Genomic DNA, 17,457 nt, shown 5'->3' on the forward strand with positions numbered 1-17,457 from the left:
GATAGGAGAAACTGCCAGCCTTCCTTAAATTGCTTGAGCAAGTGCGCAGCCCCTCTTACTGTTCAAACTCTTTTTTCTTCCTCCTCCTCCTCTTCTTCTTGACCCTTAATCTTATTCTTGCTACAACTAGCCTAGACTTCAACAAATCCACCGGGTGGCTGTACTAAACACTGGTGGTATTTCCTGAGAGGAGGAATGCCAGGGTCAAAATCCAGCCAAGCTTGAACAGTTGGTCCACAGGGTGCTGCAGACTGAGAAACCGGGTCTGGAAGAGGGAGAATCCCAGCAGCCGTGCCCAGGCACAAGAAGCCCAACACCTGCGGGGTACACTTGCAGGGAGCAGGGAGAGACTTAAGGTGTAGCGTGCCTTATAATCAGGCCTACAACCATCACATACGTAGGTACTCTATGTACTAAGCAAAACTTTAATAATGCTATTTGTACCAATAGCTGCAAGAAAATCCATCCTTTTCCAAAGGATTTAAAGAGCTCTAATGTTTAAGATGTGGAAATTCAGAGAGAAGTAGCTTAATTTGAAGTAGAAAAATTCTGTTTTATTTACTGCAGGATCCAAATATCTTGCATTATATTCTACTTAATTCCAATCCTGCATTAAAACTAAAAATGGACATACATGGTTTTTATTGTTTTCTCTCCCTACCTCCATTTTACCTAAGGGAAAGATATACTGAGATGTTTGTTTTAAAGTAATATATGCACATTACACCGCATGCGTGTGGCAATAAAGGTAAAGTCAAGTGAGTGCTCCACACGCTGGGAATGAAAGGTGGCACAGTGTATTGTTTGTTTTTGTTGTAGTATCAACTACAGGCTTTGGCCAGTCATCAAGAAAAATCTGTTACCTACAGAGCAAGTTTCACCTTCACAAATATTCCAATGGTCTACATGAAAATAAAGTGAAGCTTCCCGAAAATTTCATGCTCTGGAGTACAATAAATTCCTCTTGTAACATTATGCTAGGTAGAATGAAACTAAAGAAAACAAATAGTTTTCTTGAGAAACATAACCCACAAGCTTTCAACTCAGAGTTTATCCGCTGTAAACTGTGTTGGTTAATGCCACAAAACATGAAAGAAGCAAAATTTCCCCTGAGCCCTGTGTTCAGTGAAATGAAAATGTTTCTGGTTATCTGTACCACACTGAGAGCCAAAAACTATTGAACCCTGCCAGAAGTCATGTTGATAATAATTTTAGCTAGCTTTTCCGTCTAATGACACTAAGAGAAGATAGAAGGAGACAGAATCCACCGCTCCTTTCATAAAACATCCTGAAAGGAGTGTTAAAAGAGCAATGCTTATTGTAAAATAGCAATTGAAGTGAATCCACTCTCCCCTGTGCATGCAGCTGTTCATTACACAATACTTTGGCTTCAGCAATGAATCTGGCTTCAGAAGGCCTGACCTCTTCCCTGTCCACGTAGTCTCACATTTCCGCCACAAATTTTTATCTTCTTGGTTGTGTCACTGCAACTGTTTGGGGGACTGCACTATGAGTCGGTCTACAAAAAGGATTTGGGTTGAAAACCAATGTCTTTTCCGTTTGCCCCAGCTAAACTTGTGGTAAAGCAAATACACCCCAAATACTTTTGCATAGCATATGCAAAATCATTATATCAGTCACCATGCACACAAAAAAATGTTGCCCATTTTCCCAACCAAGGCATGCCTGTGTGTGGACAATACCATAATCTCTGGTTTCTGCATTGCTAGAGAGATACAAGCCAGAAGAAATTCAGAGGTCAATGAAAGTGATCGGGGAATTACCTTAGGAAAAATTTACTTAGTAGCAAAAAGTGGACTGGGATTCAGAAGACCAGGGTTTTATTTCTAGCTCTCTAATTGATCTTCAAGTCAAATATAAAGAAGGATTATTTAGGCAAGAAGAAGTGAAGATCATGATACTTGCACATAGCTATTGAATCGTCTTGCAATAAAAATGAGCAAAAGACATGATAGTAAAAGCAACTATTTTTAGGTGGACACAAGGTAAAATTCAAAGATCAAGGTTGTGTCGTGCTGGAAGGAATAAAGTAAAGGTAGCTGAGGCTGAAGGTCACCTCCATTGTGCAACCAGGAACAAACAGTGATTATATGTTTTCAAATGTTTAATCTGTAAGCACCAAGGAACAGGGGTACAGTACAGCAATACCTGCAGCAACAAGGGAGAGCTCAAGCCAGCTACAGGAGAGGACACCCTATTTAAGAGCTTCTCTGCTTTTTCCTTTACTTCGAAGTATCCCTCTCCTATCCAGCACCAATACAGAAAGTTATCTTAATAACTTATAAGATTAGCTAATAAGGAAACAGTAGATGCTTTGTCTATTTGTTCGCTTTCATTCAGAACAAAACAACTCTGTGTTGTATCTAAGTGATAACCAGATGTAAAGTGTGAAGGTTTCCATATCCACTGATCTGATAATTGTACATATATCATCCTTTCCCCGTCTCCGTCCCCCTTCCCTGCTACTCCCCCAGCAACATGCTGAAAAAGACAAGCCTAAAACCCTGCATCTGTTTCCTCCCACACCCACACAGTACGTACCCAAAATATAATTCTTTTCTCTGCTTCAAAAAATCCAAAATGACCTCTGTAAACAAACCCATAGAGAGAAGAGGACAGTAAATCCGTGGTGAAGGTAGCCATCAAGCAGCAGAAGAAGGTTTGCCAGGCCAGCCTGATGTCCCAGAACGAAGACACTTCTTCTAATGTGAACAAGAGCCCGCCGATGGGGGCACGAAACACTGAAGCTATCCCTGCTCCTGCGCCAGCCGTAATGAAACTGCGCCTGCAACAGGTAGAAGAGTCAAAATTCGGGTAATGGGGAAAAAACAGAAACAAAAACCCTCCATAAACACCATCAACAGCCAAAGCTGGGTTTATGAGGCTGAATTTAAAGACCTGCTGGTTTATTGTGGGGTTATTATAGTGCATCTCTAGGATTTGAGTTCAGATCTGTCCGTCTTGACCTCTGGCCTTGACAAAACCCTCAATCCTACAACATCGTGCGGGGACCACTGCGCCATGCCAGTGAGCTGCTGAACTAGCGCCAACCAGCCTAACGCCAGGCAGACGTGCCACTTCACACCCTGGAAGCAGTGCAGTCACAGGGGTGAAATACTGCAGGGAAAAAAGGTAAGAAAGTTTGGGATTCACTAGAGAATGAGAGTACAGCCCTGGAGCCTGTAGGCTCAACATGCCACCTCAGACCATAGATGTCTGAGAAATCCAAGGGGAACATACATGCCTTGTCTCCCTCCCTGTAAAGGTGTGGAGCTCACATACACCCTGAAAAGCAACAAACTTCTGTTGCTGTAAGCTTCACTAGGAGCTCAAATGGCACAGATCTGCACTGTGAGCCAGTTCCAGTAAAGAAAAGAAAAGAAAAGAGAAAAGAAAAGAGAAAAGAAAAGAAAAGAAAAGAAAAGAGAAAAGAAAAGAAAAGAAAAGAAAAGAAAAGAAAAGAAAAGAAAAGAAAAGAAAAGAAAAGAAAAGAAAAGAAAAGAAAAGAAAAGAAAAGAAAAGAAAAGAAAAGAAAAGAAAAGAAAAGAAAAGAAAAGAAAAGAAAAGAAAAGAGAAAAGAAAAGAAAAAAGAAAAGAGAAGAGAAAAGAAAAGAAAAGAAAAGAAGAGAGAAAAGAAAAGAAAAGAAGAGAGAAAAGAAAAGAAAAGAAGAGAGAAAAGAAAAGAAAAGAGAAAAGAAGAGAAAAGAAAAGAAAAGAGAAAAGAAGAGAAAAGAAAAGAAAAGAGAAAAGAAGAGAAAAGAAAAGAAAAAAGAAGAGAAAAGAAAAGAGAAAAGAAGAGAAAAGAAAAGAAAAGAGAAAAGAAGAGAAAAGAGAAAAGAAGAGAAAAGAAGAGAAAAGAGAAAAGAAGAGAAAAGAAAAGAAAAGAGAAAAGAAGAGAAAAGAAAAGAAAAGAGAAAAGAAGAGAAAAGAAAAGAAAAGAGAAAAGAAGAGAAAAGAAAAGAAAAGAGAAAAGAAGAGAAAAGAAAAGAAAAGAGAAAAGAAGAGAAAAGAAAAGAAAAGAGAAAAGAAGAGAAAAGAAAAGAAAAGAGAAAAGAAGAGAAAAGAAAAGAAAAGAGAAAAGAAGAGAAAAGAAAAGAAAAGAGAAAAGAAGAGAAAAGAAAAGAAAAGAAAAGAGAAAAGAAGAGAAAAGAAGAGAAAAGAGAAAAGAAAAGAGAAAAGAAAAGAGAAAAGAAAAGAGAAAAGAAAAGAGAAAAGAAAAGAGAAAAGAAAAGAGAAAAGAAAAGAGAAAAGAAAAGAGAAAAGAGAAGAGAAAAGAAAAGAAAAGAGAAAAGAAAAGAAAAGAAAAGAGAAAAGAAAAGAAAAGAGAAAAGAAAAGAAAAGAGAAAAGAAAAGAGAAAAGAAAAGAAAAGAAAAGAGAAAAGAAAAGAAAAGAGAAAAGAAAAGAAAAGAGAAAAGAAAAGAAAAGAGAAAAGAAAAGAAAAGAGAAAAGAAAAGAAAAGAGAAAAGAAAAGAAAAGAGAAAAGAAAAGAAAAGAGAAAAGAAAAGAAGAATACTTATAGTGTTGTAAAGAAAGGCATTAATGGACAGTCTTCCTTTATACATTTATTATTATTTATTTTCCTACACACAACATAATTTTCTTTCCAAAGCACCCATTTCATTATATGAAAACAACATCCTGCATCAGACAAATGTTACATTTTTAAGGAAGGCCACAATATGCAAAACAGAGGGAAGTATATAGAAAGAGGAAATAAAATTATGCTTGAATTCTGCCTTGGAAAATTCGATTCAAGTCCAGCCTTTGTGGGGGATACTGGGGTGATGCTGACACATATAATGCACTAATCACTAGTGCTCACCAGCTTATAAAACTTGCGTCCTCTGGATGTGCTACCTGAGACCTCAGGGATAATTTGCAGAAATGCTGAGCATTCCGTACTAGCTGAAGTCAACAAGTATACAAAACACTTGAGTATTTTTAATATTAAGAAATGCCAAGTTCTCAGCAAAAAAACCCCAACAGATCAGAGTAATCTCCAAACATTAGGGGGCCCTTTTGACTTCTCTGTGGTGTCCACAAATTTTATCAGTACAAAGATGGGTGGCAGTGAGGATGATGGACAGAAAATAAGGGAAAAGATTAGAAAGTTCATGTGTCAAAGACCTTAACAAAGCCCACCAGTAAAGCTACACAGGCAACTTCATGTCTGATATTTCCCAACTCACAAATGCTGAGTTAGACAATCTTGTGCATGGATTTTTACTTACACGTTGTATCTTCACAGCGACATTGTTTCCACCAGCAGGGAACTCAAAAGGTACTGCACGCCGCAGTAAAAGCTGGGCGAGCTTTGCTTGGACGTCTCCAACTTCTTGCTCTAGTCAGTTGTACGTGCTACGTGTCCCACCAGTAGTATCAACAATGAAATTGGACCCCTCCTACACATCCGTTACAGCTGCCCGATGGAGGGATGTCTTAAGATCCTTCAACGTCCTAATGCTTGCTGAGTTACTGCTCTACCTGTGACTGTACTTGGAGAGGGTACATCTCTTGAGCCTACTTAATAACTCCAAAAGATACCGGGGAGTGGGAGTCTTTCATCCTGGTCTTTGTAAAGAAGCAAGGTCTCGCTTAAACTGAAACTTGTCTCTGCTGCTCACCAACAACCCTCTCTGTGAAGGGGACTTCTACACAACCTGTCTCTCCCAGGATGGTTCCTGACTGCAAGCTAATGCTTTTTTCTAATTATACTATAACTGGATCCTGCAGAGAAAAACAAAAGTGCTCGCTGCTTCTCTTACTGCAATTGCCGATTTCTTCCATGACTAACACTTTGTTTAACTAGCATGTCTCAGATTTACTTAAATGACTGATCTTAAAAGCCTAAAGGCAAAGGAGATCCTGTATCTTCCCTTTGGTGCTGTTTGATTGTCTTTTAAGCTACAGATAGTTCACAGTGGCTGTTCATTTGAATTCTTTGTATTTCTTTAGGAAATTAACACATGGGAGTCCTTCTTTTTTTCCTTGCTTTAGAAAAAAAACCCCAGTATTGTATGGGGTTTTGTATGTCAACATGACAATAAATACCACCCAGAAGACATAAACTGGTTTATAATTTCTTTTTCTGGAAACTAATCTCATTAATTTCAGTAGAACTGTTCACAAGAGAGAGCTTACCAGAGTTATCTCACAGACACGTATGAGCAGCGAAGAGACAGATTAAAAAAGTGTCACAATTTACTTTTTCAAAACTAGACAAATAAAGCAAGGGCCCCCTGTACACATTATGCAATCCCCATCATCCCTTTTTTCCTGGGCCAGCATCATTAATTTGAGGATAAAGCCTGTGTCTAAAAATCCTGCATTTTTCTCCCTCATACAACCCAGAAGGCAATGGGAAAAAGCCTTCAGTATTAATGTAGTATTTCACAAGCGTTCAATAAAACAACTTGTGAACTTTCTTTTAATTAAAGAACTTTAAAGTTGTTTAATTAAACAACTTTCTTTTAATTAGAGCGGGTGGCTTTTTCCCCATTCCAAATTGACAAGCAGCAGGAAGGCTGAAAGATTGCTGGAGCAGCATCTCCATTTCCCTTCCAGATGCAACGGGCTCGCCAGAGACTCACCGGACACCCCCGGGGTGCTGAGGGCGGGCGGCGGGGTGGTCCCCCGAGAGCCTCACAGCTCTGCCCATCACTTACTTATCAGCTGAATTGCGAAACCTGGTGAAGATCGGGAGGTGGACGCCAAGGGTGTCCGACTGCAGCTGGCTCAGGCCACAACCCAGGAGAGCGCTAAAAGTGATGTATAATTGAGAGCACTCTTTTGGTAAATTATTCGTAAATCAGCCACGGTTTAAAGGCAGGGGAGGACAGAGCCTTAGCCAGCGCGCAGCAGCAAAGCTAGATGGGTTTCAACAGATTTAAACATGGAAAATGTTGAACACGTCTTTTAAACATGCAAAGTCCCGTTGACATAAAGCAGGAGACTATTAAAGACTTTCAGATTCTTGACTCAGAGACTTAAATGTCTCTTTTGCAAGGAGCGTTGTGATGATAGACCATGAAACGCCTTTTGAAGAACTGCATGTTAATGTCTGCCCAAGTGTGGTGACACATCAGTCTATAGCCCATCGTTTCAATCATCTGTTCCCAGGTTAATGACCATGGCAGTCAGAACAGCCCTACTACTAACAGAAGATGTGTAATGATTTAAATTATTACAGTGTGTTCCCAGGCAACACTTCAAACTACATTTAAAAGGGAAAAAAAAACCAATCCAAACCCTTAGTGAAATGAAAAGTCTATTCATTGTGTAATCTTGGAAGACCTTTCTACAAGACTTAAATTAGGAGCCTTAACGAATCTCTCAGAGGTTTTTAGCAACTTACGTGTGTTTATGTTTAATAAAAATGGTGGACGGTTCCAGCTAAATTAAATAAAACTAGCTCTTAATTCCTATGTTTTGAAAAGGTATCACGTTAATACCGTGCTGACTTTCTTCACGGAAATATGATTCAATTCTTTGGCTCATGCATCACTGTTACCAACCCAGCATAAAGGAAAAAAAAAATCACAGCTGCAGTCTCTGAGCTCCTGGAGACAAATGTCTGAAAGCAAAGAAAACAAAAGAAACCTAAAGGGAGAGCTAAACCTTGGTAATCATTGTCTGGAAGGTTTGTGGCTGCCTCTGACTAACCATGCGCTCCTATTTTTGAACAGCTGAGTCATCCCCTAGGGTGCTGCACCTCCATGCAAATAAATAAATAAAGATAAACCCATGGAGTAACAGAAAATGTGAAAGGGTGGTGGGGAGGAGGACAGGTTTGGTCAGGGCGGTGAAGAGGAAGAGAACAAACCTCAAGGGTGAATACTTTCCAAAACCAAAATGATCAGAAATAGAACAGCAAACCAGCCAACAAATGATCTATATCGTATTAGCAGAGACCAATTTTACCATCTCTACTCAAGATACGGTTTAATAATGGTAATAAAGTGCAGCAGGATTCTCCTCTAAGCGGTGAATAAAGGAAATGATGTCACTTACCAAAACAGCAAAGCCCAAAATCTGGCCTGCAGTTACTAAGTTTGGCTGTATTGCAACATAGTAAATTTTAAGAACCGCTCTGACTTACAGAGCAGGACTGGGCAACCCTCCTCTCCCCTTCTCACCAGGCCCCGGACCAAAATAGGGTGATGGGGATTCTCTTTCTTTGTATATAGCAAGGGGGGATAAAAACATTATCCTTCAAAAAGACTATAAAGCCTACTTTTCCCTACCTAGAAACATAGTATTACACTACTGCATGAACAACAAGCAGCTCCAACCTGACTTGCAATCTGCCATCTGCAGAGCTTGCAAAGCAGCGCCTGGTTTCTGTGGTCGCCCTTAGCTGGCATCGGCAGCTGCCATGTTTGTAAGCTGGAAACACGGACCCCAAGGGCCTGGCTGTCCATCATTGTGCGCCTTGCACAGCCACTTACAGCACTTCTGCAGGTGGCTGCAAAATTGTTGCCCCTTTTGTGCGCAGCCACTTGAGACTGGCTTTATTTTTATACAGACTTTGCATAGGTAAAAGCGGTTATGCGAGATGCAAAGCAGCCGGCAGGCCATAGCTGCGGGACAAGTTGCTTTTGAGAAACAAAACTGACTGCAATTGTCCAGATAACTGCTTGCTGAGCCTCAAGGGGAATCGTACTAGGGAACCAAGCCAGTATTTAAAACACGCAGTGAAAAAATGTTTTTCTTCACTGCATGGCATGAATAGTTGTGCTAATGCAAAGGAGGGGAAGAGCACAGGTGAAAAGAGCTCCCAATGCAGGGTATTTTTTAAGCCAGCGCTGCCACCAAGACAGACATTGCAAACCCATACCCTCAGCCTGATAGCTTTAACTTTTGTCTGCTATTTCTTACCCCAAATGGATCATGGGACCTTCTGGCCCACAGAAGAGCCCGGAGGCTACAGCCAGCACGCATGAGACGAATGTCCCTAAAAAGGTCTTGATGTTAAAAAGATGTTGAATAGAAGTGCCATTCAAATACCCAATGATTTCTGGCAAGCCAGATGGTGAACCTGCTGGGCAAAAGAACTGCAAAGGAGAAAAAAAAAAAAAAAAAGAGAAACAGAGTCAACAATCATTACATGTTGATGTGTTAGGTGCGTCTATGGACACGTTTTTAAAGTCCAGCCCTCATCTTGCTCTGTTCACGAACAATCTTTCCCAGAATTAACAGGCGATGTAGATATGCATATAACTACTGGCTATGCACAAAAATTCAAGCTCCCAACAGTGTTGCTATATGTGTACTGGGGGTAATGAGAGAAGAAAACGACTGATGAGGGCCCCTGCCATCCCCCCCGATACCCAAAGTCAACCAGCCTCTTGTCTTTGCACAGACTGTCTGCGAGGCAGGGTGTACGTGTGAACCTGCGTGATTTGTCCGGTCAGTTCAGACTTTAGATAGCTTAAAACTGGTCAGTTATTACCTGTATAACAGCAAGCTCCCTTTTCCTACTGTTGCTGGATTTCAGGGTAAGTTCAGTAAAACATTCACTTTTTCTCTCACCTATGCTGTTAATTGCCTGTCTATAATCAAATTGAACACAGCAGGACAGTAAATGACAGAAAGGCTCAATGCTTTAGCCTTGCTGCTTCGTAAAAGTACTGATCTGGGCTTTTAGCACAGCTAAAAGATCAATCTAAAACCAACAGTAACTTTTATATGGACTGATGGTCTTTGGCTTAGGCCCCTTCCAAACACCGAGTTTTCATAAGTTACACCAGCTGCCACTTGTATTTATTTTATAAACACCACATGCTAAGTGTAAATTGCATCGCCACCACCACTGATTTCACCCCAGACACTTTTATACAAGTTATGGGCGGTGGAATCCAGCTTTAGGCTGAAGGCCAAGAAAGACCGCTCCAATTGGGTTGTATGATAGAGGGGTTTTTTAAATAAAATACTGAATTAACCAGTATTTGGAAGAGCAAGAGATTTGGTTTATCACAGCGGTATGGGCTTATTGTGTAGGAGACGTAACACTTACCAGCACTGAGCCTGAAGAGAGAACCACCATGGCCAGTCCAGACCCAAGTGCACACAGCCAGGTCATGTGGATGTTGCCATCCTGTCCGGTTGACAAATAGATTACTACATCGGCACCCACAGACCAGGTCCCGCTTTTCAATGATCTTCTGTCCCACAGATTTCTGCAGGCAGAAGGTGTACCATAGGGAAAACCCAAAACAAGCAGTGCAGGCTCTTCAGAAGGACAGGAGTGAGTAATGGTAAGGTGAATGATGACTTTCAGAGTCATGTTTTTTTTCTACGACTTCTCGCCCATCTCTAAAAACACTATAAAGCATATGTTGTTACTCATCAAGGCCCTTTTCAGGTCACAAGCAGAGTTAAAGGACCTTAAGAACATGCACAAGAACACACTAAATGCTGTCTTCAGGAGACATTTTGCCTGAATGGAGGCTTCAAAGTCTTACATCAGTAATTACTTTTATGAATTTGCAGCTATTATTAGTAGACAGAATATACGTGAGGAAGCTCTCTCCTGCTTTATTTTAACCAAAAGGACATCTCTCATACTAGGCCTTCTCACATTTAAAAAACACGTTTCAGTCTCCCTGGGTTTTCGGTTTGTTTGTTCGTGCTTGGGCTGACCGCAGCTGTGCTCTCTCCAGAATTCCTCAGCTCCCACATACTTTGCCGCCTTCCACAGCGCTCAGCTGTGATTTGTCATGTGTGCAGGTCAAACACATCCCTTGCATTTCTGAGGTCACAGTGTTACAGCCAGCCACCGCAGCCTTCCCGGCAGCATGTCCCACCAAGGCTTTTGTAAGCGCATCGTGCTGCGCAGCCAAACAGCAAAGCAAAATGCACGAAAATGAGTTTTGCTCATCCGCAGCTGAAGGAGGTGTTTAGATGGGAAGGTCTTCCAGAGCAGGAATTACATGTTTGTACTGATGTCAGAGCCTGTGAGAGCTTACCTCCTGCCCTTCTGTATTAGTTTAATACAATAGGACAAATTTTATAATACAACATGACCCACAGTGTGTGTAACGGTTGTTGTAATGCCCTGGAGTCAACCTGTGGTTTCTTTCTATATATTCTTTATTTATACTTTAGTGTGTATATATACACACATGCATGTATATACATACAAATGCATATATACATATATGCATGTGTACTCTTCCACTGTTTATATATTTTATAAACATACGCATAGTTTGTATATAAGAAACCCCAGGGAAATAATATTCCAAGAGCATGATATATGCTTTCCTCCTGGAAAACATAAACTTGTTCATTTCTTGGATATTCCTTCTGATATATTCAGCCTCCATCTGTTCCACAGACCAAGTCTTCCCTTGCATTTCTGTGAAGTAATTGAGATCTGTCCTTCAGCAGTTGGCAGCATTATTCCATTATCTTGATTTCACAGAATAGTGGAGGACACATCCATGTCTCCCTTGTACTGGAGAGCCCAGAACTGGACACAGTACTCCAGATGTGGCCTCACCAGTGCTGAATAGAGAGGAAGGATCACCTCCCTCGACCCGCTGGCAACACTCCTCCTAATGCAGTCCAGGAGGCTGTTGGCTGAATGGCAACGCAATCACCTGGTCTATCAAGCACTGCTTCCTTCCAGTTTTGCTTTTGTCTGCAAGTTTGCTGAGGGTGCACTCTGCCCCATCATCCGGGTCATTAGGGAAGATATCCAACAGTGTTTGGCCCCAGTATTGACCCCTGGGGTACACCCGTGGTGACCAGCTTCTGGCTGGACTTTGTGCTACTGATCATAGTGCCTTGAGCCCAGCAGTTCTGCCAGTTTTAAATCCATCTCACTGTCCACTTATCTAACCCATACACCACCAGTTTGTCTATGAGGATGTTATGGGAGACAGCGATGAAAGCCTTGCTAAAGTCAAGATAAACAACATCCACTGCTCCAGTCATCTCATTCTAGAAGGTTGTTATCCGCTGTAAATCCATGCTGACTATGCCCAATCACCTTCTTGTCCTTCATATGGTCAGAAATGGTTTCCAGGATTATTTGCTGTATCACCTTCCCGGGGGTCAAGATGAGGTTGACTGGCCTGTAGTTCCCTGGATCCTTCTTCTTGTCCTTCTTGAACACAGGAGTGACACTGGCTTCCTCCAGTCCTCAGGAACCTCTCCTCAATTGCCATGACCTTTCAAAGGTAATTGAGAGTGGCTTCACAATGACATCAGCCAGGTCCCTCAGAGAAGGCATCGAGTACCTTGGCCTCTTCCAAGTCCTTTGTCACCAAGTCACCTACCCAGTTCAACAAGCCCATGTTTTTCCTAGTCTTCCTTTTGTTGCTGATGTACCTGTAGAAACCTCCTTCCTTTCTTGTTGCCCTTCAACATCCCTTATCAGATTCAACTCCAGGTGCACTTTGGCTTTCCTAACCCCATCCCTGCACACTCAGTGTCTCTGTATTCCTCCTGGGTCACCTGTCACTGCTTCCACCTCTTGTGTGCTTCCTGTTTATGTTTGAGTTTTGTGAGAAGCTTCCTGCCACCTTTTGCTTGATATCCTGCTGTGCTGGTTTTGGCTGGGGTAGAGTTAATTTTCTTCATAGAAGCTAGTAGGGGGCCATGTTTCGGATTTGTGATAAAAACAGTGTTGATAACACAGGGATGTTTTAGTTACTGCTGAGCAGCGCCTACACAGAGCCAAGGCCTTTTCTGCTCCTCACCCCACCCCACCAGCGAGTAGGCTGGGGGTGCACAAGAAGTTGGGAGGGGACATGGCAGGGACAGCTGACCCCAACTGACCAAAGGGATATTCCATACCATATGACGTCATGCTCAGCATATAAAGCTGGGGGAAGAAGAAGAAAGGGGGGGATGCTCGGAGTGATGGCATTTGTCTTCCCAAGTAACTGTTACACGGAGCCCTGCTTTCCTGGAGATGGCTGAACACCTGCCTGCCGATGGGAATTAGTGCATGAATTCCTCGTTTTGCTTTGCTTGTGTGCATGGCTTTTGCTTTACCTGTTAAACTGTCTTTATCTCAACCCATGAGTTTTCTCATTTTTACTCTTCCAATTCTCTCCCCCATCCCACTGGGGGAGAGTGAGTGAGCGAGTGGCTGTGTGGTGCTTAGATGCCGGCTGGGATTAAACCATGACACCTGCTCATTGGAATGGACTGTCCTTCACCATGGAGGAGATAATCCCTGAAAACCACCCCGCCCTCTTGGACCCCTGTTCTCTCCAGGATGGTGTCCTTTGGGATTCTTCCAAGCAGATCCCCGAACAGACCAAAGTGCTGTCTTGAAGTCCAGAATTGTGATCTTGCTTTTTGCTTTTTCCCCTTCATCTCAGGATCCTGCACGCCACCATCTCATGGACACTGCTGCCCCCAACTTTCACATCCCTGACCAGTCTTTCCTTGCCTGTAAATATGAGGTCCAGCAGAGCATGTCCCCTCATTGGCTTCTCGATCGTCTATCAGGAAGTTGTTATTAACGCACTCCAGAAACCTCATGGATTGCTTGTGCCCTGCTGTGTTGTCCTTCCAGCAGATATGGGGGTGGTTGGCTAAAGACCCCCACGAGGACCTGGGCCAGTGACCATGAGACTTCTTCCAGTTGTCTGAAGACAGCCTTGTCTAATTCTTCATGAGCTAACAGTCTATAGCAGACACCCACAACAACATCATACATGTTGGTGTGCCCTCTAACGCTGATCTGCAAGCTCTCAGCTGACTCTCATCTGTCCCAAGGCAGAGCGCCATCCATTCCCACTGCTTTCTCACAAAAAAGAGCAACTGTCCCTCCTAACCATCCCAGTCTGTCCTTCGTATCCAGCCACTGCAGCACTCCAGCAGTGTCAGCCATCCCACCATATCTGTGCAGAAAAGGAGCTCATCTGCCATGCTCCAGCCTCAGCAAGAGGCCCCAAGCACTACCCACAGCCCCAAAGCTGCAGAGCTGCACCCTCCCTCCGGAGCTTGCTCTGGGTTGTGGCCTCTGCTGAGTCAGGGGTAATTTCTCCCCTGGGTGCTGGGGACGATCTCCAGCAGCTCCCTGCCGCCGTTGCTGAGCACAAAAGCACTGTCAGCCCAGACCCTGGCCCCCTTCTGCACAAATTGCTGCGTCTGCTGGCTGCACGCCACGCTTGATGGGTTATACAGGCTCCCCCACAGCACCGGCTGGTAGGATGTCTGACCCTCCCTGGTCAGGATTCAGCTGGAACAAAAGCTCAAAGCCCCTTTCTCACAAGCAGCTCTTCAGTATTCATACTATCTACCATAGATACCACAAACCAAGCGAAAATTTTACCATCTGCTTCTCTCTACAGGTGAGAAAAACAAGCAGTCAGGGTCAGAGATGCCTTAACATTTACATTGGTTTTAGCCATTCAGTGATTTTTACCACCACCATCCCAATTATCAGAGAGGTGATGATACCCATCAAGGACAAATTAATCATTCCACAATAATCTATTACAGCATTAGCAAAAGATAGCTGCCCCAGACATAGAAAGAACTATATATCTGATACCAGGTCCACATTCACTAAGTACCTTAAGAGAAACCTAATCCCTTCCCTTGGACATAAACAATACCTAAAGCAGCACATGCCCCTCATGTACAAGGAGGAAAAGGAAGGCCACAATATTTTAAAGACTGCCTTCATCAATCTCATGACAAGAACGCCATCAGATATCATACTGTACTACAGGCTAAGTTGTAGGAAAGGACACCAAAGCATGCCTACACAAAGCACCGCAGGATATCTGATGTTCACACCCACCTAGACAAGCAGTCCCTCTAGTCAGTTAAAACTTTACAATGTGGATTTTCTAATAAACAAACATGTAAGAGGTCACTCTGACTTTCTCTTGCTCACCTGCAGGTAATTTTCCACCAGGTCCCATTTCAGTTTGATGAGAGAGTCAATTATCTGGTGAATCAAAAACCCCAGCATCCCAACTGCTGTTCCGATTAGCCCCATCAGCAGCCATCGATCCCACTCTTTTCTAGAAATAGGAAAACAGTTACCTCTCAGCCTATAGCACAGGACTATTTTCCATGCTTCCTCTCAAAAAAATGCAAATTCCATTTTTAGAGCATTTTGATTATTAACCGTGACTGCATGAGCAAGAGACTGTTTTTGCCAATATCTCTTTAAAAAGTGTACGCTCAACAAAACTCTACATTCAGGTGGAAGCCATTTCCATTTGGGTAAGGAACATAGTTGAATTTTTTGGGTTTGGTTTTGTGTTTTTAATATATAAGTAGCAGTACAATCTGCTTTCACATGCTGATTGATTGATGCCATCTCAAAATTTAATTATGTGACTCGGTAATTAAGCATTCAGTAGAGCACTCAGAACTCATTTCAAAGTAATTCCTGTTTTCTTCTACTGCAACTAATGCACTGAGCACCTATCATATAAATGTGCAAACCTTTACCTCTAGTTTTTGTCTTTCCTAAACTTATACATCTAATAGTAATTGTGCGCCAATAACAATTTCTGATTTATTTCTAGTATCATCTAGGACTAGAGCACCCCTACGGAGATTCAAACACCGCGTTTCGTGCAGATTACACTAAGAGGCAGTGAATTTCAAGAAAAGTCTCAGTAAGAGAACATTCCCCCAAACCTCTGCAAAGTCTCTTCCTTTTAAGTTGTATACATTGAGTAGTTAATAAATTTTTTTTTGCATATTCAATAATTTGTCAAGAGCGAAGGCATAAGCACTTTCAAAAAATGCTTTTAATCAAAGTTGCTTGCCACTTGCCCCCCTTCTACATTCTATTAAAGCGTTTTCCTATGTACAGAAAACAATAAACAATGTTTTCTTAATTCCTTCTGCTATCAGGCATCTCCCTGGATTGTCCAAATTACCCATAGCTTAGAGGCAACTTAACAGTATTTAAGGTAAGTTTACCTGTATGTTTTCTCTTGTAGCCATTTCTTATAAACTTTACTGTGTGAAGGCAAATAATCCAAACTCTCATGGGCTATCAGGTGTTCTCTCTCCTCCTCCTTGCAGTGATAATATGCTAAACTTCTTCTGCTGACACTGCATTTCTTCCTAAAATCCTGAGAATGAATCAAATCAGGCCCATGATCTTCTGCCATTAACATTTCCTCTTCACCCTTTGCCACGTGTGTCCTATGGAAAAAATGTGATGACATTACAGCGGCCTCCAAGAATCTTTGGGATACCAACAAGAATGATGTGAGCCCAAGATCAGTCTCCTTGAGACTGAGAGAGAGAGGAATGGAAAACCACGCGAGGATGGAGTACCAGTGGTGCAGAGATTGGCTGGTTTCTATTTGGCCTTGGTTTGCTGTGGCTATGCACAGACCCAGCACAGTCGAAGCAATGAAAACTTGCCTGAGCTGGAGCTCTCTGGTGAAGAAGTCACTCCAAGAACAGACCAACCACTGTAGCAAGAGTATCACACCGGCTCCTTGCTGACTGTTCAGAGGACAGGGATGTTTAAGCCATAGGGGCTTTAGTCTGTTTTAAAGAGGTGATCACTTTCTCTGCTTTGGGCTGTCCAAAGATCTTGATCCACTAATCTGATCACACAATTTAACTAAATAAAACAAAATCTAGGTTGCAGTGACATTCAGTTAAACCCTGAATTCTCAGTATTATATAGGCACCCTAAAAAAGCCTATTGTCTAACACAATTTCCTTTGAATTTACATGTCAAATTTATTTTTAGATGGATAAAAAACATTTGCTAGACTACCAAACTCACTACAGCTTGGATACTTTACCCAAGGTAGTTTGCAAGTTGGCAGTTCAATCAAAGCAGAAAGAGACTTGACGCATGTCAAATATTTACTGTAAAGAAAAATCAGTAACATGCTGTGTGTTTGCCACCTCCAAGGTGTGTTTTTGGTTACTGAAGACAGAGTAGAGAAAGATTGCTGCTGCTCTCCACTTACTGGCATGTGGACTAATTTGGAAAGGTCTCATCTCAAATAATGAGGAAACATAAATAGTTCCTGGTTGTCAGTTAGTGAGTACTAAATGGCAAGAGAGAAAAAAAGATCTTTACACAAGCCACATGCAAATTGTCTGAAACCAAGCCTTTTGAACCTACAGTTTTTGCAATGCTGAAAGTTTCCTTGTGGCCCACTACTCACACTTCCCAAATGTAACGAAACACATCATCAAGGCAATACTGCCGAGGGCAGGGGGGCACCTCCAGATCAGGGTATAGCAATGGCCCAAGTCCAATTTCTTATACCATGACTGTGTTTTTTTGCCAGCTCAATCAGGCATTTCGTTCTAGAGATTTCAAAAGTACTATGCAAATTCCAGACCTGGCAACTCTCAGTCTGAGAAAAAAAGAGAAAGAGTTAAAGAAGAGAAGAGAAGTGGTCTAGGTGGAAACCAAAGACTTTAGAAAATAATTGTTGCTGGAAACTGTGTGAATGGCTACAAGCAAC

General features: G+C 42.1%; 1 protein-coding gene across 1 annotated transcript in view; it reads right to left on the bottom strand.

Moving 5' to 3' along the window:
• The window catches only part of LOC143157390 (chloride channel protein C-like), an 83,126-nt gene extending 66,907 nt beyond the window's left edge, over positions 1 to 16,219 (bottom strand). Inside the window, exons 1-6 of the mRNA XM_076332217.1 lie at positions 15,935 to 16,219; positions 14,889 to 15,018; positions 10,038 to 10,118; positions 8,900 to 9,075; positions 6,688 to 6,780; positions 2,563 to 2,806 (exon numbers count right to left, since the gene is read on the bottom strand). Coding sequence (XP_076188332.1) covers positions 2,563 to 2,806; positions 6,688 to 6,780; positions 8,900 to 9,075; positions 10,038 to 10,118; positions 14,889 to 15,018; positions 15,935 to 16,185 — 975 coding nt within the window. The 5' untranslated portion in view covers positions 16,186 to 16,219. The remainder of the gene's footprint in view (positions 1 to 2,562; positions 2,807 to 6,687; positions 6,781 to 8,899; positions 9,076 to 10,037; positions 10,119 to 14,888; positions 15,019 to 15,934) is intronic.
• Positions 16,220 to 17,457: the final 1,238 nt, after the last annotated feature.

Source organism: Aptenodytes patagonicus, chromosome 2 (genome assembly GCF_965638725.1).
Source record: "Aptenodytes patagonicus chromosome 2, bAptPat1.pri.cur, whole genome shotgun sequence".
NCBI classification, from domain to species: domain Eukaryota; kingdom Metazoa; phylum Chordata; class Aves; order Sphenisciformes; family Spheniscidae; genus Aptenodytes; species Aptenodytes patagonicus.